The 26,523-nt window shown below is 36.7% G+C and overlaps 1 protein-coding gene across 2 annotated transcripts; it reads left to right on the top strand.

The window, feature by feature from the left end:
• Positions 1 to 36: 36 nt before the first annotated feature.
• LOC131147635 (chaperone protein dnaJ 49) lies at positions 37 to 26,130 on the top strand. 2 transcript variants are annotated; one of them, XM_058097140.1, is made up of 5 exons: positions 37 to 634; positions 23,448 to 23,616; positions 24,910 to 24,942; positions 25,087 to 25,181; positions 25,582 to 26,130. In XM_058097140.1, exons 1-5 carry the CDS (start codon positions 275 to 277, stop codon positions 25,816 to 25,818), a joined length of 894 nt encoding a protein of 297 aa, XP_057953123.1. In that variant the 5' UTR covers positions 37 to 274; the 3' UTR covers positions 25,819 to 26,130. The 2 variants fall into 2 exon arrangements, with proteins under 2 accessions (XP_057953123.1, XP_057953124.1); XM_058097141.1 differs by lacking the exon at positions 24,910 to 24,942 and having other exon boundaries at positions 148 to 634.
• Positions 26,131 to 26,523: the final 393 nt, after the last annotated feature.

Below are 26,523 nucleotides of genomic sequence, written 5' to 3'. Positions count from 1 at the left end.
GGCTAACTCGACTCCGGTGCAAAACAGAGAACATTCATCACGGTTTGAGACAGTTCAAGACATATAAGAGGACAACATGGGCATTCCCGTAAATATCTTGTTGAGTCGGACGAGAGAATCTCAACCGTTGATGTGATACCAAACTTCATTCGATTGCCCACGTCCACAGGATGTCTGATGTCTCAATGAGATTTTCGTGAGATCATGACTAGAGCAAACAAATTAGAAAATTGAAAATTTTTATGATACACAATACAGAAACTACTCCTCGAACATGCATGGATTTGTTCTTCCTCTAACAGCGCACACTCCTCATCGTTTATTTCATCTTTCTTCGAGATCCCTTCAACCTTGTCCTCTCTGCCTGCAGAACTCAGCGCAGCTATCAATATCCATTTGCAGAATTAGCTATGGAAGTCGTTTCAACCGTCTTGTGTTCTACCAGCATGCTTTCCCGCGAAGTTGCAGGAACATAAATAGGAAGACGAACAGAAATAGCAGTACCCTTTTGAAGGCGAGTCGCAGAGAGTCTCCGTATGAGGTTCTAGGGGTTTCTCCCTCGGCAAGTCCTGACGAAATCAAGAGGGCTTACAGGAAACTTGCTTTGAAGTATCATCCTGATGTCAACAAAGAGGTATTTGCAGATGCCTGTCTAATTACTCTCGCCTTCCTACCGCAGCCCCAATAATATGTACATGCCTTTGTTTTTGATACCTAAATTATATTTTTTTAGGCATATGTACTCCTTAACAATTTTTGTAAAGAATGAATCTCTGTTGTATAGTGTGGTTGAATTAATAGAGGGTCGATTTCACTTTTGCATCTTCTTGTATTGGATTTAGTTAATTTCAGAAATCCTGAGCTTTTGGGGAGTTGCCTTGAGTTCATAATGGCTCGTATGAATAAAATAGTGTATTACAGGACTCCGTTTTCATCTACATGGCTGCTTGATGCTAGCAGGGAAGGACCAAGTGACCATGTAACATATTTTAGGTTCATTTCATGGATAACCAAGGGCAACCCCCTTAATGCCTATTGTTCAAAAATTCTTTTGAATGCAGAGTTAGGATGGGGATTTGGGGCTCAGAGATAGAAATGGGGATTAGGGCTTGATTGTGCGATGCATTCATCGTCTTTTCTGTGAACGTAGTATAATGAGAGGTGGTAGTATCATCCTTAAACCAAAAAAGGAAAAACATTCATCACTAGGAACATGACAAAAGTTACATTCAAGGGCAGTGATAGTAGCAGAAAATTTTCTTTGGTGGGGCAAAGTAGAACCATTATGCATATATCTAAAATACTAGACTCCAGTAGAATTTTCTGAGGGATAATGCAAAACATCTTAAATTTCGGAAGGGTGAATTAAGATTTTATGCTAAAAACCAGAAGTTGGGTGGGGGGAGGGGCACCATCTCCTGCCATTGTTCAAGGGTGATGTGGCATCTTGTGGTTGATTAGAGCACACCAAGTACCACATGCTGTAATCATGAGATACCATTTTTACCCTTGGGAAAAAAATGGATTTCCCATGCATTTTCCCCAGCCTTATGGCACCAAGTCCCACTTGGTTCAGCCAATTTCCATTTTCCAATAATCAAACTTGTTGTTCAATATCCTACAAGTACAAAGGCAAAACAAGCATTCGTAGATGCACAAAATTTACAGGAGCAACACCCCCAAACTTTAGTCTTTCATTAAGACAAAGAAAACACTACAACATGCAAGAACACCCAAACATGGGTTCCATGGTGTTTCAAAGCATGCAGCAAGTCTATTTAACATGTTTCACACCTCCAACTTTCAAAGGGTTTGCAGTTGACAACCCAACTGCCTAAGTTGTGTTGGATGCAACCAATATGTGCCAACAAGGCGTTCACGCACTTTAATAGTTGGTGCATCGCTAGAATACTGATAGTTATTGGAAACCTACAAAATTCCCTCAAACATGGGGAGTGCTAGTTAGCTATCAAGTAAAACCACCAACTACCCTACTGTTAAACATGTCAACATATTGTCCACGTTTTGACCAAAACACATGGCCTACAAGTCAAAACTCTGTGTTGTGCTTCATACCATCCTTTATGCAGGAGCGTGTAGCAATAACATATGATGCATCTTACAAGCCATAGGGCTAACCGCCTACTCATCCTGGAGCATAACCGAAACCAACCAGTGTAATAATGTGGTTAAAGACCATAGCCCTAGCCATGTCCATCTCTAACCAAGTAGAGATTCCATTGGGCATTTCAATGACTACCGAATGAGAAAACTTTGTGCTCCTTCCAAGCAGCATATTTTGAAACCCACAGGATAGCTCATCACAAACCATCTCTTGATGTTGCCTTGCATATGACTTAATTATCCATATATACCTCGATCCTTGGCCATGTCAAGCGATTACGGGGCTAAAAACCACCCCCACCGAAAGACATCAATATACTTGTTGGAAGAATGTCAATGTAGTTTCTCAAATTATCGTAATGTTACATCCCTTTCCCAGCTTGCTTCTGCCTGTGTGAATCCCCCTTCCACTGTATTAAGTAGTAGGTCCTCCTATTTTTCTCACTCCAACCCTAGATTCTATGATCTAGAATTTTATTGTTTTTTTATTACTGGCAAGGCTCTATTTGCTCGTCTCCTGTGAAGTCCAAGTTGCATTTAGGAGATCTAGAAAGGTTTGGCTTTTGAGAAAACTAAAATGGAAGGTTGGATGTACCTTTAGAGTTTCAAGTAACTTCAACCTAGGCAACATTATCCACTCGTTTCTATATTTCAAATGGCCCATCAGACTTGGGAATCAATCCTCTATGAACTATTCTACTATTGATTTTCTTCCTTATCTGTGGTGTCAATTTTTAGCAACATCATATCTTCCTTTTCGAACTGCCAATTTCTTATTTTTATTTGTGTACTTCTTCATTCATCTTGCTGCCTTAGACAAATTGTACCTGGCTTTTTCAAGTATCTTTGGTTTCAGGTTAGTCAGTAGAAGAAGGATATTTCCCATTGATACAATGCAAAGGCAATTCATGTGGAGTGAGAGCTTGAAAACCCAGAGCCAACTCAAACAGGATTATTCCAGTAGAAGACGACTTTGCAGATTACAAAAGCACTAGGCTACATCCAATAAATCAACCCAATTTTTCTTCTGATTTGTCCTTACATAGTGCCTCAGATACTCCTCAAGCAAAGGATGATTTCTTGTAAAGAAATTCAATTCATTCCCCACTGATTGAACAAGTGACTCCTCAAACAAAGGGTGATTTCTTGTAAAGAAATTTAATTCATTCCCCATTGATTGAACAATTGAATCTAGAATCTCCATTGGACTCAATTGTCTCTTTCAAACACAATAGTATCCCAAACTGTTCCACCACATACTTGAGAAAATAATTCTGGAACTACCTTTACATGATAAGCATGTAGGGCAGCAAAGAGGACTGCATATTTAGAAAATCTATACAATAGTAGACCATTGATCCTTCACCTTTGGCAATCAAATAATGAAATCCATAACCAAGTTTCTCCGTGGCTTCTCTGGGATAGGTGGAGGTTGCAGTAACCCTGCTTCCTTATGCCTTTCTAATTTATCCTGTTGGCAAACACGACATGTTTCAATGAAAGATTCCACATCCTCTTCCATGCAGGAAAATAGTAGGACCTTGCTAACAAATCAAAGTTCCTTTCTCTTTCCCATCCAGCCCACTGTACATTATGCACTTCATCTGCAACTCATTCCGGAGCCTGCTGCTATAAGGGACAGAACCTTATCATACAACAAGCCATCCTCCAACCAGCAACAATGCCTGGTGCCATCCTGCTCCATCTGTTCGAGTTTGTTATATTAGAAACTCTGATCCAATCAACTAAGTTGCATTCTAACCATGTAAGGGCTGTTACATAGCCCTCTACTTCCTTGGTACATATTCTGTCTTCCTATGCTCATCTTGGATAAGGGCACCCCCAATAGCTCTATCTGAAGCATCACCATGCATCACAAACTGCAGATCAAATATAGGGAAACCCAGCAGTGGTTCTGAAGGTACAACCATTTCAACAGTGGCAACTTGACATGTCTCTGCCCATATCCATTTTCTATCCTTCATTAGCAAATTAATCAAAGTAGCTGAAAATAGGATATAGTTCCCAAGAGGGGGGGTGAATTGGGTTTTAAAGATTTATGTTTTTTTTAAAAGTTTTTATATTACAGCAATAAACACAACCCAAACACAATCACAAAGTACTTGTAAAATAATCAATCCAAATCAACTACAATCAATACAAAATAACCAAGCACTTGATTCTTTTGACAATAGCCCTGTAGTAATATGCAATGTTTGTTGGATTTGTATAAGCCCTGTGTTAAAAATTCATATTCACACTTCTTTCCAAGGTTCAGATTTTAAATAAACCTTCAGTTTAATAAGTTTAGGATGATCAACCAACGTAGTCTCTTTCGGTTTCCGCAATCAATGCTGATCAAATCAAAACAAATTATCTTCCAGTTTATTTAATAACCAAACACTTAGAATTCAGAAATTTTAAAGCATCCACGCAATTTGTAAAGTATGCTGAAAAATAAAGAGTAGGGAAGAGAGAGGAACACGGAGTTTTACGAGGTTCGGCTGATACCAAAGGATTCACTAAGTCAGTTCCTTTGCTGGGCGGAATAACACCATTTACAACACTCTTTCGATTAGGCTAGAGCCCGTCTTTCCAAACGATATCCCCTTGCTTGGCACGACAATCCAACAACCTTGAATCGTCTAGAAACAAGAAACAAGTAGAGAGAAATTTGTATACAAGAGACACTCTCAAAACAAAGTTGGTTAGTACAATATTCAGCACAAATATACTTCAATGTAAATCAATATAAAGAGATTGAAGCTCAATTGAATTTAGATCACCAAATTTATCTTCCGTGTATTGAAAGATTCATACTTTGAAGACTCAAATTCGGAGTTAGGATCAGTAGCAATTCAGTAGTAAAAGCAAGATGAGCACAAGAGAGATTGAGAGCTTTGAGAGTTCTTGATTGCTAGAAAATTTCTTGGTGTAGAAAATCATTATAGTTGGGGCTATTTATAGATGTTTAAAAGATAATTCCTTGCCCCCCAAGTTTGCTTGGAGTAAACATCAAGTTTTCAAAAAGAGTAAAGCCCAAGAAAACCATTTAAAAAATTTTCCCGTTGAGTTTTTAAAATCCTGCTCGAGTGGCAATCGTCTGCCATAGTAAAAACTAAACTACTAGAAGACTGGCAGTCGCTTGCCAAGACACAGACAGTCGAATGGCTTGACCACCCAGGCGCCTGACAGGTTTCAGGCAGTCGCTTGGGACTCTACTGCCTCCCAGTTTTTAATTCCTTTAATTTTGGCAGTCTCCTGCCTATATTGGGCAGTCGCCTGGCTCTCAAAAAATTCCTTTTTCACTTTGAAAACTTCTTTCATTACTTGAGACCTTTATCATTTTGATTTAAAACATATTTTAAGGTCTTTCAAAAATTTGTTTTTTAGTTTCTTTTTATTTGTAAGAGCTTCAATTCAATTTATATTGAGGTTTAAATGAAATAATTACATAGAGACATCCTTAAAACTCTAAACTTTCGATCTTCATGTAAATCCTTGCTTTGAAATCTTTCCTTGATCATATATCATCTTTGAGCTTTCAATCATCTTTCATTCTTCAAGCTTTTATAAAGTATGTCCATCATGAGCTTTATTAACCTTTAAGTTTGGCTTTAAAATACTTGAGCTTTTACCTGCTTCCTGAAACAGTTCAACTTGAAAACCATATCAAACTTATCCTGATTTGTTATCATCAAAATAAGAAATGTAAGTCTTGTTAGGCCAATAGGAGCAACTTTTTCTTTATACCCCTAAATGAATTTCTAGTAATAGTTAGCCAACCTTAGGAATGAATGCTATTCAACATCCTTTAAGGGTGCAGTCCAATCAAGGATGACCTTGACTTTCCTTCCATCCATTTTGACTTGTCCCTTTCTTACTCAATGTCCCAAGAACATCACTTCTTGGTGACAAATTTCAGATTTTTCCTTCGTAACATACGATTGATTTTACTGCAACTTGATCAACTCCTTTCTCAAATGATGCACATGATCCTCCAAGGAAGCACTATAAATTACAACATCTAGGTACATAACCCATGGTTTTAAATAATGGGTGCGACTGTTATGCAACGCCGTTACATAACGGTATTTTGGGTTCCCAATACCGTTATACACCGCAAAATCGGTGGGAAGAAAAATCAAGCCTGTAGCGGCCGTTACAGGCCGCAACTGCCATGTAAAGGCCGCAATAGCCATTATGTAACCGCTGCAGGACTATTATGCCAAAAAAATTATTTTTTTTCTAATTTTTTTTCTCACTTTGTTTCTTTCCCCCTCTTTCATAAATCATTATCAACATACTTTGTGGCGAGAGGGGGAAAAGATTATAATAAGGATAATAATGATACAATTTTTTTTTAAATACTCACGAGAGATGCATTAATTAACAATTTGAAAATACTAACTTGTTAGGATAATATTTTATTTTGATTATAGCAATTTGATATTTGCGTTCTATATTTTTCAACTTCAACCTTCTTTCTTTTCTAGTTATTGTATATTTGTATTATTCATATGTATCATGTGTCTAATAGATTAATGGAGTGTATAATGTATTTTTTTTTAATTAAGTATATTTTTTTTTTTATTAATTAAGCTAGCACATAAAAGGATTTATCACGCATAAGAACAATGAGAAGTATAAATGTGCGCGCACACGTAATTTTCTGTCAAAAAAAGGTCGTCCCTAGTGCACAAGGCTCCCACTTTGAGTGGGGTCTGGGACAGGTGGATGTCGGCAAGCCTTACCCCCATTTTTTGGAGAGGCCGCTCCCAAGTGTCGAACTCGAGACCACCCATACCGAGGGCGGAGGCACCTGCCATCGCACCAAGTGGTGGTTTAAAACAAATTTAAACTTCTTTCCCTTACCAAACAACTTAGTTAGTTGAACTAAAGGATTCAAAATACACTAAAACTTTAAGAAAGGTTAAAATTTGAAAACATGCAAATACACTTATATGCACAAGGTTGTGCATGCTTGAAAAAAATTCATGACAGTTACACCCGCTTCCCATTATGTAACATCCACTACTCCCGCTTCTCGTTACACTTGTTACCGTTATGTTACGCTACCCGCGGTTAAAAGCATGATAGAACCCCAAAATGGTCAATATAATCATAGAAGGTATCATTCATTAAATTACAGGAAGTAGCAGGAGCATTTTTCAAACAGAATGGCATCATTAGGAACTCATAAGAGCCATATCTAGTCACTGTTTGTCTTTTGACTCATTCCCCCTGCTATCTGCACTTGCCAATAACCCAACTGCTTGCAGGTCAAGTTTTATGAAGTAAGAGGCTTTGGATAGCCGATCAAACAGCAACTCCACATTTGATAGAGGGTACTTCTTGTTGATGGTTACCTTGTTTGAAGTTCAATAGTCTACACACATTTGCAGCGAAATATACCATTTCTTTTGAACCAACACTGCTGATGTAGCAAACAATAGGGACAAAAAGAGAGAATTGAAGGGGAGAAACAAAGAGGAGAAGAGAAGAAGTAGAATGAATAAGGGAGAAGAAGGGAGAAACAATATGACAAAACAAAATATCAAAGACAAGTTACAAAATAGAAGCAAAACAGAAAGAAATAAAAAAGAGGATAAGGAAGAAGAAGATGAAAGGAGGAGGAAGAAGGCATGAGAAAAGGGGAGAGAGACTGCTTTGAAGACTAAATTAACTGTCAAAAGTTGCTTATTCTCACATCATAAGCCTATATTTATAGGCAACTAAGAAGGCCTAAAGATAAAAAATATTGAAAATTACAAAATAACAAAACAATAAAAAATTCATAAAATAACCCAAAGTAATTAGAAGTTACTCTTGAAATAAACAAATACCCACAAACTAATATAGAATCCCTAATTTGCAAATCTTTGAACATGAATATAAATGCTTAGAATTATCCATAGACAGTACTCCATCAAACTCCCCCAGTTAAACAACCTTGAGTTTTGAAATGATGTAATGGCAAAAAATTGAAAATCTTCGACACATTCAACCAAGACGCAAAATTAAGAATTGACATAAAATGTATTGCATTTTCCAGTACCATAGGAGAGTAGCAAATAGGCCCTCCAACTAAAGATTCATAACCTGAAAAATGATAATTATTTGTATCAGGATTCGAATATGACGTGACAACAGCATGCGAGCTTGAAGTTGAGAAGCACTAGTTGATCTGGTGAAGTCATGTGCAAGCATGGAAGGCTCCAGTATCCTTCAAATGAAGTAACAAATTTGCCAAACATGAAATTAACTTAATATCCAAATCTATGGAAATCAAGTAAATATGCATTTGGTCCATATTCAGAAAATGATCAAAAAAGTTTCACCAAGTTTGGTTAAAGAAAGCGTGGAAAGAAAAAATGTAGGTGATGGAAGCACATATTCATTGGATGGAGAAGAAATCATTTCGGGATTTGTAATAATTGGCTCAACAACTAAGGAATCTTGAATAAAGTCTACAGAAACCAATGTTGCTAATTCATTCGGTTAGGAGTGGCCAATTGTGGTTTATAAATTGAGTCATTGACAAGCACTTCAGCATGCATAGTTGATAACTCTTCTTGAGATTCATTACGTGTCTTAGCATCAAATTCTAGTGGCAAGTAAATGTTTGTGTCTAGCCTAGTGGTAACATCAATTATATCTAAGGTCACTACAGACAACTCTATAGTTTTATCTCGGAAAGAACTATAGTTCACTTCCTGAAAGAAAACAATTAAAGTATTTGGAAATTTTGCACTGATAATATGCAAATTAGTAACATAATCATGATATTTAACTGCACAATAATTCATATAAGGACTTGAAATATTGGGGTAATTAACTTCAACAAGTTGAGTCGTCTCCTCAACGTTTTGGACAAATTTGTGGCCATCTTTTGACCACTTAGAACCTGCTCTAGGTTGATGTAACTGCCTAACATGAGAGATGATGTTCTTGTAATTGGAAATTTGGAGAAATCTCTAATGCTTCCAAACTTGTGCAATAAACATTGGATAAAGTAATAGGAGTCTTTGGTTTTTCTCAAAGAATTTGACTTTTAATTTCTTGTCTTAACCCTTTTTCCAACACAGGGACAATCTTTGTGCTTTCATCCGTATCACATCTAAACACAAGATCTTTAAATTTAGAAAAATAGTCCTACACTGAAAGACATTGTTTAAGGGTATACAATTGGTCTACTAGTTGTCTCCTATAAGAACTTGAGATGTATTCATCTTTTAAAGGTATTTTATCGTAAACTAAATGGTATAGGTTCTCCAAAATACCCTATGTCCCTTTCAATAGTTTCCTAGTATTCTTTTATTAATCCAATAATTATTTAGCAAAGTGGACGCATTGGCTGTCAGAAGATCCATCTCAGCCAAAATAGTTTTCTATGTTGACCAACCAATTTAAGAAATTATGAGGGTTTGAACTACCATCAAACTCACAGGGACACCTAGGTTCAGTCACTTGTTAAGAATCGGGGGCTACTTGATAACCTTATGTGGCAAGTGGCTCATTCTTTTCTTCTTTTCTTTCTTGAAATGGACAGTTATGCAATGACAAGGGGAGAAAGAGTAATAAAACTTAAGATTTGACGCAAAGAAGCAAGGCAATTATTTTATTTTTTTTTAAATGTGTGTGTGTGTGTATATTATATACTTATATATATTTTACAATTACAAGGATGAAGAAAATTGGACCTGGTGCAAATTCACAAGCTTACCAATTAGATAAGAAACATTAAATTAATTTCCTAGGGAGTACGAGCGCATACCAATGTCCTGCAATCTTACCAAGTATACAAGCTTGCATTTAGCTCTACCCTCTAGGTCAGCCTTTTTGGCAATTTCTTAGAAATCCAACCAGTTTCTTGTAGCAAATAGTCAATTTCTCACAGAATAAGTCCAAAACATCACAGCTAATCTGGAATGGATGCTAGCAGGATCAGAAAACTGGAAAATCTCAGAGAAAATTCCAACTTTTCCTTGAGACAGTCCAATGTCTCTTGAGGGAAATCAAAATTTTGTTTCAGAGTCAGAATGTTGCGAATTGAAGTCAATATGTTATGGGCTAAGCTCAATTTCGCACACATGATATCAATCTCCCATGGATGCAGTCAATATTTCTGCTCTTGTCAAAATAACTTGGTTGGGTTATTGGTAGTAAAATAGGTTGGGCAATTGCAGAGGAGTCTCTCTCACAAACCAGTTTTCTCTCACAAACAGAGCTTGAATTCAAGATGTCTTAGGGCTAATATGATGGGGCTGTGATGATGATTCCAAGATGGGATGCTGGAGCTATGGGAAGAAGCGACTAAGGGGCTGCGATGATGGAAGAAGTATTTGCCAACTGGAAGTATTTTTAACAGCGAAGTGTTCTAGATGATGGGCTTGGTGTCACAAGGTGGCATAATTCCAAGGCCACAAGGAATCACCCTTGCCTTAATCTACCTAAGATGTGTCAAAGTCATGCACTTGCAGCTAAAAGACTACATCCAATTTGTCCAGTCGTACTCATCTTCATGGAAACCCTTATGTGTCCAATTCAGTGGTCAAGTCTCACGACTTAACAACCTTTGTTCCAGCTGAGATTGTCACGAAGGAACCATGACTCAAATGGTAAGTCTGTTAAACTCACATTCCACGAGCTTTGAGGGTAACTCACATTCCTAAAACACAATCCTCGTGTAGAGCACCTGCCACTTACCATCCACAAGCCGAAGACAAGGGAAGTGACACCATATTCTACTTGAGACATAGACATACAGAGCATCAATGCCCGTCAATAATGCAATTTGTTATGAGACGACAACACCCTAGAATATACCTAAGGGTCAACACAGGTGCATGTCCTAACCTCAGGTCAAGAGTGACGCACAACCTCATTCTCCAATGGGTCATCTATGGAGCTCCCAAGCCCATGCAAAAGCCCAAGACACCCCTCAAGGATGTCAAGAGCCTACCTTGAGCACTCCTTAGAGTGCCCACTTAGTGCTTAAAAGGACACTAGGGTGGTGATCACTAAAGTGTTTTTTTCACATTGTCACTTAAGCATAAGTAATTATATGTTTGTCTAATGGTCATACATCTTGGTCAGAGAATGCCACCTTTGAACTATCTGACACAACTTCATAGAGATATTCACAATTCATCCAATGACATTCCATAACTAAATCCGTGTTTTACCCTACTCCCTTCCATCATCCATTATACACAAACACCGTGCCCTTCCAAGGTTGCCTAACTAGCCATGTTGCCTGTGTCATGGATACAAAAACATAGCATTGTGACATCTTTCCTACTCCATCTTATCAATGTCCTTGTTCATTAAAACACATCTTTGTCTTCTTCCACAAACACCAAGTTGGAACTCCCGAAACAATCGACTATTCCCAAACAGTCTCTCCATGCCCTATTAACTTGTCTCTCTTTACGAAGTAGACCTGAACCCAGTTCTTATCCGAAGACCTTCATGGAACACAATCTTGAAGACAAAGCTTTGTTGAAAACAAGACCCAAACTGACCTTCTTTGCTCCCTCTAAAACTTAGAATATGATCTCCAATTCCCTACTAAAGTTGCAACATCCAAGAAGACAGTTCGGACTCATTGGCCAAAATCAATTCTTAATACAACATGTGTCGAAGATAGAATACACCCATCCTAGAACTCTACCTCACTAATCCTTGATACGGATCTATATTGGGTCCTTTTCCCTCAAAACCTTAACTCACAAGAGCATAGAAGATTCATCATCTGATTCACCAAGGTAAACTCCTTCCCAAAGTCGACCTCAACTCTTGAAATTACTTGAGGTCCACACTAGTTTTTCTTGAAAGAAACTTCATACATGAAACACCATTTGGAGAGTCTTTAGGATGTGTAGGTTGCTTGTAGTTCTCTTCGTTTGCAAAGTTGTTCGTCATGTATCCTCTCTTCTCAAAAGATTATTACACTGAAGATTTCATTGATTTCTTTCCACATTTTCATCTCCGGTCGCTAAGGCTCCCACACCAAGTGCACCATTAAGGCTCATTTCCAACATTTCACTTCAAAAATTACTGCAAATCTTCAAGACTCTCCGAATCTAACAATATTGCGATCTAGGGGTTACCGTCCTCAATTTTTCCAAAGCATACTAATATTCTCACAAATTGACAAATTAAAATCGATCATTCATCAACAAAATCACCAAATATATGCTCAAATTCCATCGTTGAATTCTCAACACTCAATAGTTTAGCTCCCAACTTGAGTGCTAGTAGTCAACATCATTCAAATCTTCTATATCCCAACATTCAAGCCTCAAACCCAAGTAGGCGTCCATTATTCAAGTCTTAATCGCCCTCTAGCAATCCAATCTCAACCACAGTCTTTCGTGGCTAACTTTTTGATACACTGCCCTCTAGCTTTCCTGTGCTCAAATTTAGGTTTTCTTGCGCTTTGAACAAACTGACCCTCTAGCCAAGTTTTGCTAGAAGTTACATGCATCACAACGACGAACATAAAACACTCTATTGACCAACATAAAGCATGTGCCCTCTAGTGATATGGCTCCAATGCCCTATGGATACACCTCCCAATGCCCTCTGACAAGGGTAACTATAAGGCTTGCAAAGTAACGTTGCACTAGCACTCAATCGTTAATTCCACATATGTGATCCTCAACCACTTTCCCACCAAAATTCAAGTCATAAGGACCTCTTAGGTTCTACAAAGTCTCCTAAGCAACATTTGCAGTTCCCTTCAAGTCCACATCCAAATGGGTTTATGTCACCATTGTGACCAACACAAAATTGCACTCATGTGGCATGGGGATAATCTACATAAAGGATTTCACAACTCTTTCCTTCCCATTGAATCAAGAATCTCACCTCTCTTTATTGAGTTCGACTTCCCAGAGTTTAGTGAAAGACACCATTAGCAAAACTCCTATATTCATCCATGTTCATTAGATCCAATAATATCACCTTTGATTATGGAATAAGGAGTCCAATAGGTCTTAAAGGATCGTCAACCAAACCCAAGTGTCAACCAAAATAGGAGAAATCTTATAGTGTGGCCTCAATACCTACCTCAAGGGCAAAGGGTGTTCTCATCATCTTATTTCCAACAAATTAATCCCTCATCCTCACTTCCAAGGTATAGGGGGGACAATCAAGCATCCTAAGGGTGGGCCTTCCCTTAATGCCATATATTGAATTTCCACAAGAGAGTTAATGCCCACAACATCAATCTCGTTTTAGATCTTAAAGAAGAGATATGCTCTAATTCCAATTGTCATGGGATGGCAGAATTCTTAAGTCACAAGGAATCACCCTTGCCTTGATTTGCTAAGATATGACGAAGTCACGCCATGCAGCAACAAGACTTCACCTAGTTGTGTACAACCATACTCATCCTCATCCATAGAAACCCTTTTGTGTCCAATTTAGTGGTCAAGTGCCACAATTTGAGTTCTATTGTCGCTAAGGAACCATGACTCGAACAGTAAGGGTGTTGAAAAGCATGATCCTTAAGAAACAGATATACAAAGGACCAATATCCCTCAATAGTCCAATCGGGTATAAGACAACACCACCCAAGAGCCTAATAACCAACATGATAGACGATAGCACATCCCAACCTATAGATCAAGAGTAGCATGCAACCTCGTTCTCCAATAGGTCATTCGTGGGGCTTCCAATGTCACATGAAAGCCCAATACACTCCTTGAGAATGTCAAGAGCCCACCTTGTGTGCTCCTCAAGGTGCTCACTTAGTGCTCAAAAGGACAACTAGAGTGGTAGGCTGCTTACCTAGTGATCCCCCTAAAAAGTCTCTTCATTGCATCCTCGCTTACGCACAGTAGCCATTCACAGATCTAATCGCCATACATCTTGGCCTAAAATGCCACCTTAGAATTGTTTATATCCACCACCTCATCATAGCGATATCTATGAAAATTCGTCCCGCTACATTCCATAATTGAATCCATGTTTTACCATTGTTCCTTCCTTATCCATCCAACATGAACATTGTATCGTTCCAAGGTTGCCTAACTAACCATCTTGCCCGTGTCATAGATACGAGAACTGTTGTACAGGTTCACTTGGCTTCAAAGGTATGGGTGGAACATGAATCCACCATTCCATCTACTCTAGTCCCATTCATCTTTCACCTACATGTACACGAGTCTCTTTGTTAAAGGGACTTTTCTATGGTAAAAGTATTTTTGTCACGCCCTGACCCAATGGGCCCTACTTAGCAAGGTCAGAATGGACTACTAGAACAAATCTAAATTTTAGTCCTATGATAGGTATTGGAAATCAAAATACATACTCTAAGAATACATATTGAGGAAATAAATAAAAAGGGAATCTAGTAATTACAGTTCCGCAGCAAAGGTTCCAACTAATATAAGTAAAAGAGTATTTTTATATTACCAATTTACCTAAAAGATTTAACTATTAGGTTGTCAGCCAAACAATGTATCAATCTTTAACACTCCCTCGCATGTGCATTCTGATAGCACGTGGAAAGATAAACGCACAATAAATAACACTCATTACAAGGAATACAATAATTCTTTTGAAAAATACACAATAAACACAAGCAACAAGACTAGAACCCAAGACCCTCTGGTAACCAGCTCTAATAACACATCAAATAATTACAATATACGTCAAGTACATACCAATGACCATAATATCCTTACTAAGGGCACTTACATAACTCTAGCTATGCTAATAATGCTAAATGACCAAATTCGTAGCAGCAGGTCAGACAGTGAGATTATCAAAGAGATCAAAATAATTAAGGCAGACAAAGGTCCTTGAACTTCAAAATCTTAGCGGCAAATCAGACAATCAAGTATTTCTTTATATCATATACTGTTACAGAAATTATAGTAATTATAGAAATTTTAGTTTTTCAAACAACATAGTTCTTGTCAAGATAAACTATACTAGATAATATCAAATATAATTTTTGAACAGAAAATGTTTCATAATTTTGTGTAAACTGGTTTTGAATTCATAAAACAGAAATAATTTCAGAAGAATAACTTTATTGTCCACTCAAAGTAAAAGATAGAGGATCAAGGTTGTTGGCTACTGCCTCCCAAGGTCACTGGCTAAAGAATTTCTTGTACTCTTAAGGGTAAGTAACGGAAAGCACATGCAAGACACTAGTGCAGGTGTTATGCATGCAATGCATGAATACCCCGATAATAATAACATCATCATCATCATCATTATTATTGTTGTTATTATTATTTAGTAATTCAGAAATATTTCATAAAGTCTTTAATATTTAGAGACAAAAATTTATTTTTTTCTACACTAAACTTTAAACCATAAAATTTCTCACTTTAAGATGAATTGAATTTGCATTACTATTACAAGAGCCCCAAGTGAAATATTGAAATTCTAGTAATCCTTGAAAATTGAATATATAAGGTAATATTTAAAATATTAGGGCTCTATATCTCTCACAACACTAAATGGAAAATAACTTGACTTATAGGAAGATATATATAAGGTTATTATTTTTTGTTGCACAAATAAACACTTGTTCTTGCATCAAAGAATCTATTAAATATCTATGAATATAAATTGGTATATATATATATAAGGTTATTATTTTAGTTGCACAAATAAATGCTTGTTCTTGCATCAAAGAATCTATTAAATATCTATGAATATAAATTGGTATTTTCAATCATCAAAATATACTCAATACAATAATCCCACAAAATTTCATCATATAGTTCTAACTTGCCTAGAAATAAACAAATAACTTCCTCCCAATATTTTTGTACTATTAAACTAGATTAGTGGAAAGGGAACAATGAAACAATTTTCTTCTCCTACATGTTTACAAGAATCACATTTAAATAACTCGAGCACAAAATAAAATAATTTTTTTCAAAAAAAATAAAAGTCATTTACTTACCTCATTTGTTGAGTGTAGGAAATTTCTAGGATTTGATCTCTAGTTCCCAAAATTTGTTGTTGGAAGCAAAAATAGAAGATCCTGGTAATATATTTGAAATCAAGGATATTGAAAACTTGAGGAAATTATAGAAACTGATGAGAGGAAAGTGGATTTGTAGGAAGGGTTTGGTGCACAGCAGAGGGAAACACAGAGGAGGAAGAAAGGAAAGAAGAAAGAAAAGGAAGAAAGGGGAAAGGAATAACCATGTGTTTGGGGGGGGGGGGGGGGGAGAGGGGTCGCTGACAGAGGGGTTTGTTGTGCTGGCGCATGCACAACCGCAATTCCCTTATTCTCTCTTTTTTTCATTAATGATCATAATATGATTAAATTAATACACAAGTTTAATTACATTCCACTACTCAAAATACATAAATATAATTTTATGAATTAACTAAGCAATTACTTTAATAATTTATTTTCTGTTACAGTGATGTAATCCAAAAAATATTTTAATACTTTATTATATTATCATTTATTTATTTATCTACATGGTTAAAGGCTTACAATAATTTATTTAATTGTGAATTATTTTATTTTAATTCTATTAATTATTAAATTAAATTTTAACAATCATTAATTAACAAATGTCTAAACTTGAATTAATGCAATGAGTAAATAAAATAAGATATGACGTGTGCATGCATGTGCTACAATTTTGCAACTACAGTAGATTGACTTGCAATTGTCTGTCACCATCAGAATCACCATCCTTTGAATCTGAGTCTATCATAGCTTTTTCTCCTGTTTAGGACAATCATGGGCTCAATAAGGTCATTCTAGATGAAACAAGCAGGGGAATTCTGTGCACTTGGTTTCCCTTATTGTTTTCTCCTTTTCATCCCCTCGTGTTCCTTGGCCTTGCCTTTGTCTTTCTTTGGCTTGGCTTTGGAACTCTTAGTTTTAGAATTGATTCTAGAATCCACCAACTCGTCTACTGCTATGACTGTGAAGAGGCCTTTCACCCACTGTCTCCACAATTCCACCTGTGCCCACGGTTGTAAACCTGTCAATAAGTTGAACTACTAATCTAACTACAAAATGTTCTTGTTGCCCAACGTCAAAGAACTAAACTCCTTATAGTCACGAACCGTGCCCGTATGCTTCAACTTTTTCAAGGCATCTCTACAGCCTATGCTTTACTATAGGAATTGATCTTTCAATTCCTTCTCTAGTGTTTCCCATGTTTCAATTTGAGGCCTTCCTTCATTGGCTTCGTCTTTTGTATGAGTGCATCACCACAACGTAGCATCATTGGCCAAATACATTGAGGTAAGTGCGACCCTTACATTATCTAGCATATAGGCAGCCTTGAAGTACTCTTCTATATCCCTTAAGAAATTAGGTTCTTTGCACTTTGAGTACCTTCAACGACTCCAGTTCAGGAACTTGAACTTTATGAGAAACTTCACCCCCACAAGGGTCTGACAGCATGGCTCCCTTTACAAGAGTAATTTCACCATCAATGGAACCAAGCCTTCGATTAAAAAAATTTTCCAATGCTGTTGTCACTCAACAAAGAGGATATCTTTGTTTCTGTCACTACCACGAAATCAAGATGCCTTTACCACAACTCAATCAATTGCTTGGTTAATCATTGGCATTGAACTGCCAATGGAATTACATCATTCGTCGGTGGACAACCAAGGTTAACTTTTTCCCATGAACCTGAATTCACCATAAAGGAATGACACTGCTTACTGGGTCTAGAGTTCCCCCAAATTTTCCCCCACTATGATGGCACCAAGTCCCTATTGGTTCATCCAATTCCCCATTATCAAACTTGTTGGTTAATTATCTTATAAGTAGAGAGGCATACAAGCATGCACACAACCCAGTGGTTGAACTGTTAATGTTGGCATGGTGTTATATATATAATTTTATATATATATATATATATATTTATTTATTTATTTATTTACTCGCACACACACATATAGAGTATGTAAAAAATAAAACTAATTATAAATAAAATCATTAAATATAAACATATAAAACTAATCTAAAAAGTATGCAATTGAAGTAATTTCAAATAATATATTAAAAATATAAATTTATTATTGAATATTACATTAATTTTGTGAAGAAGGAAACCTGTGTGCTCAAAAAAGAAAACTCTCACATGTCTTAAAAAAATATTCTCTTTGTTAAAAAGTCAACTTAATAATAAATTTTTTTAAAATATTGTAATATTTTATAAGCTCAATAGAGGTGGAGACTTTCCAAGAAACTATTTTGTGTGTGAGTTCTTCCAACTTCCCAACCCTCTTCTCTCTCTCTCTCTCTCTCTCTCTCTCTCTCTCTCTCTCTCTCTGTGTATCAGAATACTCCTCCCCCCTTTTCAGGCACAGAAAAATCTTCCCTCCCTCTCACACACAGAATCTTCTTCCTCCCTCTTGTATTCTATCTCTCTTCTTAGTTCTACATTCCACCATGAGAAAATCTTCTAGCCTGCAGTGCAAGGAGCAGTAGGAGTTGAGCAATGGGCTGGCCAGAATACTGGACTACATGTTCAATTTTTTTTTTATTTTTTTCTCTTTTTTGTTTTTCAGTGGCCGGGCTGACTCAGCATTGGACCTAGTTCGAGCCGGTTTGCACCGAGTCAGCAAGTTTTGAACGTAAAGCATATGCTAGATGGATCACCAAAGATGGCCTCAGTTCTTTCTCAAGCTTCTTCCTAGGATAGTTGAGCCATGGGTTGGCACTGCATCTAACAGTGGTAAGGGAATTGTGTGAAAGTCGTCTAGGACAATGAGTTCATCGTGTCTATTTTTGTATTTGCACACACTGTGGAAAGGAAAATCATACTATAATCACTTTTGGGATCTCCATGGGAAATTAACAAGTGCCAACAAGTTTCTTGCTAAGGATGCTTATACCATTCACACTTTGAGCGCACCTAACCACTCCAAGGGAGTTGAGTACATCATCTACTATGTCCAGAGAGGAGTATAACAATCTCCTCCACATGGTTGAACAACTCCAAACTTTGTCTTCTACATCCAGTGCTACTGTGCCCTACTTAGGTAGTCAGGCTTCTTAGCCCTTCATCCTCATATTCGTGGTGAGACATAGTGCTAACTTATTTTAGTCCTTGAAACCAACTACTTTACACTTTTGCTTATGCTGATGGTTTGATTACACCAGTGTATAGTTGTGGCAATATTCTTTCATTTCCTTCTATTCCTCTATCATTTATATTATACATGCCAAAATTTCCCTTGAACCTATATTTTGTTAGTCAATTGACCAAATCCCTAACTCCTCCATAACCTTCTTTCCTTCCCATTGTGTTATTCAGGATATCCAGATGAAAAAGAGGGTTGGTGGAGGGCTTGTTATTCTTGGCCCATACAATTTCAATGGTGGTGATTGTAGACACATTTCTTGTCATATAACTTCTTCGATTTCTACTCACAGCATTACACTAGATAGGTAACATGCTTATTTGGGTCATCTATTTCTTCAAAAACTAGAATAAGTTTATTCCATCTTTAAGTTCATCGCTCATTTTGAGTGTTTTGCTTGTCAATAGGAAAGCACATTAGGCCTTCTTTTCCATCTAGAGTTAAGTCTCTTATTAAATTGTTCCTTTCTCTTATTCATTCATATATTTGGGATCCGTGTAGAGTCAAGAATCTAATTTTTCATCAATATTTTGTTCATTTTTTTCTTTTATTCATTGAAATTGTTGGGACCCATGTAGAGCAATAGAGCAAGAATCTACTTGGTCATCAATATTGTGTACCCATTCGGATGACTTGGTGTATGACCTAGATCTATTTGTTAAAAAAATATGTCTAAATTTCTTATAGTACTTGCTCAATTCAACTAGAAACAAAAAATCATTTTAGCATTGGCATTCAAATTTTTTGATCTGGTAATGCACCTGAATTTGTTCTAAATGACTTTCAGCATTTTTTTTCTTGGCCAAAGGGATTATTCATCAAAAACATTGTTTGTACGAACCCCTCAGAATGGAGTAGTTGAATGGAAAGTAAACATTTAATTGACATATTATTGTCTGTACTCTTTCATATGCATGTTTTTGGATTGATACTCTCCTTAAAGCCTGTTTTCTGCTTAACAAGATGCCAACGTTCAGTGTTCTAGGGGCAAATTCCTTTCTCCACATGTACCTAGAAACACCTATCTTCTCTATTATGCCTTGTGTCTTTAGGTGCACATTATTTGTTTATGTTCTGTATATTGGCCAGGAAAAGTTCTGCCTTCATGATATTAGATGTAACTTTGTTGGGTTCTTACAAACTTAGAAAGGACATGCGTTGTTATCCAACACTTGTATTAACCATGCCAGCATTGATGTCACCTTTTTTTAGGGGAAGCCATATTTCTCCATTGCTAAGAACTCCTTACATGAATTTATTTTGAGTACGTGTTCCCTTCATGCATTAATCCTCTTGTTCATACCCTCACTCTAGATAAAACTTTCACTCTTCCCAACCAATTGATTACTCAACTAGAGAAACAATTAAGGGTTTATGAACATCAAAGGAAAGCAGGTGTAGACATCATTACCACCATGTAGTTGCCTCTTCTGCCCTTCACTATCTTGATTTCTAACTCTCCAATGTGACTTGGATATGGAAATTGCTCACTGAAATGGTACAAGAAATCATATAAAACAGTTCTTAGTTGCTTACCCCAATGCCCCATCCACATTCCTATCACTGTGCACTCTTTGCCCTGTCTATTTCATATGTTTCTATTCCATTTCTCATGTGTGTGCTTGCTTACCTTAGGTGGAAGCACACAATGGACATAGAAATGGATGCCTCGACACCTTGAGGATAAGGGGAAATGGAACCTTGTGGGTGTAAGGAGTTGGTTAGGTCATAGGTGTCATTGTTAACACCGTCAAATATCTTCGTGATGGCTATATTCAATGGCTTAAGGCTCAATTGATTGCCAAGGGGTACACTCAAACATGTGGTATTGATTATTTTGAGACCTTGTTGTTGGACTAAATTTTGTTTGTGTATTGATTTCGTTGACGGTTAATTTTGGTTGGCCCTTACACAAGTTGGATGTGAAGAATGTCTTCTTGTACAAGGATTTTCAGGAAGAGATGTACATGAAGCAACCTCCTGGGTATGTTGCTCAAGGGGAGAACAGTAAGGTATGTAGGATACATAATGTCATTTATAGTCCTAAGTGATCTCCTTAATCTTGGTTTAAATTTTAGTATGGTGGTCTCTGCAATTGGTTTTATTTAGTGCTACATAGGTCATTTGGTCTTTGTCCAATAGAAGGATATAGGTTTGGTACTTATAGTAGTTTTTGTTGATGATATCATCATCTGATAGAGACCGAAACAAGATTCGAATGTGAAACAGTGGCTTCAAGAAAAATTTCAAATCAAGGACTTAAGTACTATGTGTTACTTTATTGGCATTGAGATTGTATATGTAAGAAAATGTTGAACCTATCTCTCTGAAAATATACCTTGAACTTGCTAAGTGAGGCTTGGAGCTAAACAGTCCTGCAGATCCCTATCTGAAGTTGTTTAAGGATGTTGCTGGACTTTGGAGACAAACACTAGCATCAATAGTTCGTTGGCAGGTTGATCTACTTTACTATCACTAGACTTGATATATCATTTGTTCTAGGAGTGTGAATCAAGTTATCGAAAATTCCTAGCAGCTACACTAGGATGCTGTCTCTAGGATTATGTAGTATCTCAAGGCAAAGATTTGGTGTATAAATGTTATGGACATCTTGATATTGTAAGATACTTTAATGTAGATTATGTTGGCTCTGTCGAAGAAGGTCTACTGCTAGATATTGTGCATTTGTGGGTGATTATCTTGTTACCTGGTGAGGCAAGAAACAGAATACATTATGAGATCTAATGCTAAAGTGACATACCAAGCTATGGCTCATACTGATGGTGAGATTGTATAGAAGTTTCTTATGTCAGAGATGGGCTTCTTGATAACAAAGCCCATAGATATGTTTTGTTATAATCATTCTGCCATTTATATTGCTAGCAACCAATGCTACATAAGAGGACAAAGCACACTGAAGATGACCATCATTTTGAGAGAGATAATGTGCTGAAGAAGGTTGTGAGGACTCTATTTGTGGAATTTGAGGGTCAGTTAAGGAGATGTTTTTAGGAGGCTTTATTTAAACCTGCCTTGTCTAATTGTTGTAACAAGCTGGAGTTATGTGATATTTATACTCCAACATGAGGGAGAGTGTTAGAAAGGAATATATTGTTTTAGTAATTAGGGGGGCGAGCGGGGATATTTTTGTCCTCTAAATAATATATAAAGAGGACAGACATGGAGTTGTACATAACTCTCCAGCACTGCTTCCGAATGATGCTTCTCCCACTCGCCTCTTCATCTATGCTCCTCTTCTTCTTCTTCTCTAACCCTACATGCTGTATTTTCTTCATTAGATATCCAATTTATTTCAGATCTGTAATGGTATGAATGCTAGGAAAAAATTCATTCATGCATCTCTCTTCAATAAGAAATCAAGAGAATTAACCTTTGTGTAGTCTCCTTATCTACTAATCCTATTAGAACTCAACTCTCTTGGTAATTAGCTTCAAAGATCACCCAATGACTATTTCCAAGCACATAGTTTGACTGCTAGACTCGCTAACAACTCTAAAAATTTTTATTTTGTAAATAACCCACAAAAACATCTTATAAAATTTTTTTTTAAAAAAAAGGACTAGAAAAATTACAACTCTGCCCCCACCCCCCCACAAAAAAAAAAAAAAACTATAGCTCTGCCCCAAAAAATTCTAATTGGACTGTTGGGCCAAGCACTTGCCAATACTTTAAGCTATAGCTTATAGTGAGAATGCTTGTCAAATCCTTATACCTTACAAAAACCCAAGTGCAATGGTTCAATTGTGAGTTGACTCGCACATTGGGCCTCTGCATGCAGACTAGTTGATTCCACATCCCATCCAATATTCCTTCTGCAACAAGCCAAAATTGTATCTCTGATGTTGGCCTGATTACCAGCTCTAGGACTGGGCACCTGCTGCTACACCAAAAGTTATGACTAATAGAGAGATTGCTGCTCAAATCATAGCAGTCTAGGGGGTTTTGGTCCGTGATGTTGACGCACACCCTAGCCTCTATGCAAGCAGGGTGTGCAGAAACTCTATTGATCTATACCCCTATAATTTGTTGCTTTAGAAACAACATAAAGTAACCTTTAAAATAAAGTGAAGCCTTTAAACTTGCTTTTTTTTTCAACCCCTTATCACCTGCATCAATACTATAATGTTGAAATGAAATATCTTACTTTGAATCTGTTTTGTGTTCTTATACAAGCAGTTATTTCAATGTTTGGCATACAGGCGAATGCACAGGAGAAATTTATGAGAATAAAGCGTGCTTACAATACTTTGCTGAACTCTGCATCTCAGAAGAAATATGACGCTGGACGATGGACGTCAGATTATTCATACCCTAGTGCTGAAGGGAGCCAAAGAAGGAATACCCAGGACGAAGAATTCTATGGATTGGGTAAAAAACTATAGGCTGTGAGATTTGATTATATGTTCTAGTTGCATGAGTTTTTGGATTTTAGAAGTCTATCTACTACAGTGGCCTGCATTTCTATGCTGTGTCAGTTTTCCGTCTGAAATCTAAAGAGATCTGCCTGTAGACCACATTCATGATCTGCCACCGACAGTAGTATATAGCTGACATGCTTTCAAGTGAGCTACACAGAAAGAGATATCCTAAATGACAAATATATTTTCTTATAAAACTGGCCATATTCTTTGAGCAAAAGATTAATGCAGAAGTAACGAAAAATTTATCAATTTGTAATGATGGATAAATTTGAGATGAAAATTCCTTTGAATGTTGTGCCTCATTTCTTTCATTGTTAATGCCGTCAAAACCTGGCCTTTTTCTATTGAAAGTATAATTTTTATGGAAGTGGTACCCATGGTCTTAAATTTCCACGAAATTGTTGAAATTTCCATCGAAATTTCCGGTTTCCGTCACCCTCGAAATCGAAATGGCAGTCAATTTCCATCTTGCATAATTTCCATCGAAATCTCAACGAATCATTCAAAATTTATCGAAATCTCAAAATTTTAGCGAAACTTGTCGAAATTTTAAATATATAATGAAATTTCTTCGGAATTCAAATAAGAGATTTAGGAGTGCAGTGAAATTTTCCTTTTAGTTTATTTTATTTATTTTTATCGAAACAAGAGATTATTACAAGTGCTTTTGAAGTTATATGAAAAAAAAAAAACTTGCAACAACATTTTATTTAACTATTCATGCCTTAATTATCATTATTTGTATGATAAATAATATTGAAATGATTAATGAATTTCATTTGTTTTACCTAAATATGTTTAATGTATATTATCTTACAAATATGTTTGATACACATACTATATTACAACTTTTCCACCTCATACATGACATAGATGTATTTAACTTGTAATATATTAGTCCTAAAACTTACATTATTATATCTATTAGCAATTTCTAAAGTTTCATAAAGAATTTCATGTTGTACTACTGATTCCTGTCATTTTTCAAATCGAAATCGAAATTGACATCGAAATCGAAATTTCCATTGAAATTTCTGTACTTTTGGAGTTTCGAAATTTGGGTCGAAATTGAAATTTAAGACCTTGCTGGTACCATTTTCTGGGCCTTGCTCTTTTGTTTGCCTGCATTTGTCCTCCACATCAAAGAAATTTTTTACAAACCTTCTGCAGTTTTCTGACCACTTTTTATGTCCTAGAATTTTTTATTTTATATTCTTATACCTAACGCTTTTCACTGCAGGTGAATTTTTGAGGGATGTTCAAATTACACTAGGTAGTTTTGTCCTTTTCTTGAATCACCAAAAGATCCATAATATAAATTTGGATACTTGTAAATCTTTCAAGGCCACCTTTTCACACTTAACTCAGCAAGTAACCTACTCCATTGTATTGCTAAAGTTTGGAATTGCTGTTGCAGAGGACTTCTTTAGAGATCTTGGAGAAGAATTTCGGAATTGGGAGGCAACTGCTACTTCACAAGGGAAGCCAAAAAGCTTGTGGGAGGAGTTGGCGGTGAGATATCATTTATCATGGACATCTACATTGCTTAATTGAAATCATGATAGTATGGGAGTTTTGTCCTCTCTCTCTCTCCATTGGGAGGCCTATTGGGCTTGGACTTAACAGTCAAGGTGCTCATCCTTGAACCTGGGACTTGAACTTCCAATGTGAAGTCCAAACCCTCAGGGACCAAAGTTCTATAGTCAGTTTGTTCGGTCTGGCAAAGAATGAAATGCATGATGGATGAAAATGCCACTTAATCACTACGTTATGAATCTATCTCTAGTGGAGGAAAGCACCTCACTATTGAAAAAATAGATCCTTCCAACTTTTTCAAACGAAAATCACTTTAGGGCTGCTGCTCTGCCAATTTTTTTTATTTTTCCTCATTGCTCAGTTCTACCACTGGCAGGAAATTGGGGAAGAGTTTGTGGAATTTTTAGAGAAAGAGCTCAATGTCAGTGAACCAGAGGTTGATGCAGAAAACAAAGATGAAGAGGCTCAAAACAGCAATTCATTTAGACGCTCTGAGACTGGGAATACAGGAAGTGGTAGTAGAAATGAATCTGGCAAGGGGGACAGAATTGAAAAGAACATTGATGAGATTGAAGCTACTCTTGCTCAGTTGAAAAAAGAACTGGGCCTATAGGGGGACAATGCTGTGTTTTATCAAAGGAGAAGGCTGAGTTTCTTCTTTCTTAAGATGAGCAGAAATGTTGCTGAAATAATGGAATTTTGGCTTACACCCCAAGCTTATTTTACTTTGATTAAGGCCTCAATCATAGACCACACCAGAAAAGAGTCCTGAATAGACTCTGCCCTGTACAGGAACTGTAATTCTTTTGTTGTATCATTTTCACTGTTTAGAGACTCTTCAAGTTGGCTTCAGCTCTGAACAATGTTAAAAACCATGAATAGGAGGCAATGCAAATGGTGGGCTTGTATATTTTTAGCCCCTTCAGCCGTCTCTTCCTATTATATTATAACATTAGAAACGATAAATAGGTTTGGCAGGAATACGTCAGTTTTTACTTTTCTGGTGCTCAGCTATCCAATACAGTTTGTATTTGAACGTATCTTTTGAAGCCGTCCGAATGGTCACTGAACTCCATTAGAATTATGGAATGGCCACTGAACTCCATTAGAATTATGACTATGCTTTCTTTCTGTGCAAATGGGCAAGTAACCTTTGGTGGAAAATACATTTTAGCATATGATATATTTGAGCATGGAAAATACAAGGCATGACTTCTCTGAGGATCATCATGTTTGAGCCGACCATATTCTTTATTTCAACATGTCTTTCTGCAAGAAGACATTTCAACATTGGTAATGCAGGAAATCACCGAGTTTG

The sequence above is a fragment of the Malania oleifera genome, chromosome 2 (genome assembly GCF_029873635.1).
Source record: "Malania oleifera isolate guangnan ecotype guangnan chromosome 2, ASM2987363v1, whole genome shotgun sequence".
In the NCBI taxonomy this organism is placed as follows: Eukaryota; Viridiplantae; Streptophyta; class Magnoliopsida; order Santalales; family Ximeniaceae; genus Malania; species Malania oleifera.
The sequence above is the reverse complement of the archived record's forward strand: the minus strand, read 5'-3'. Positions and strand labels throughout refer to the sequence as shown.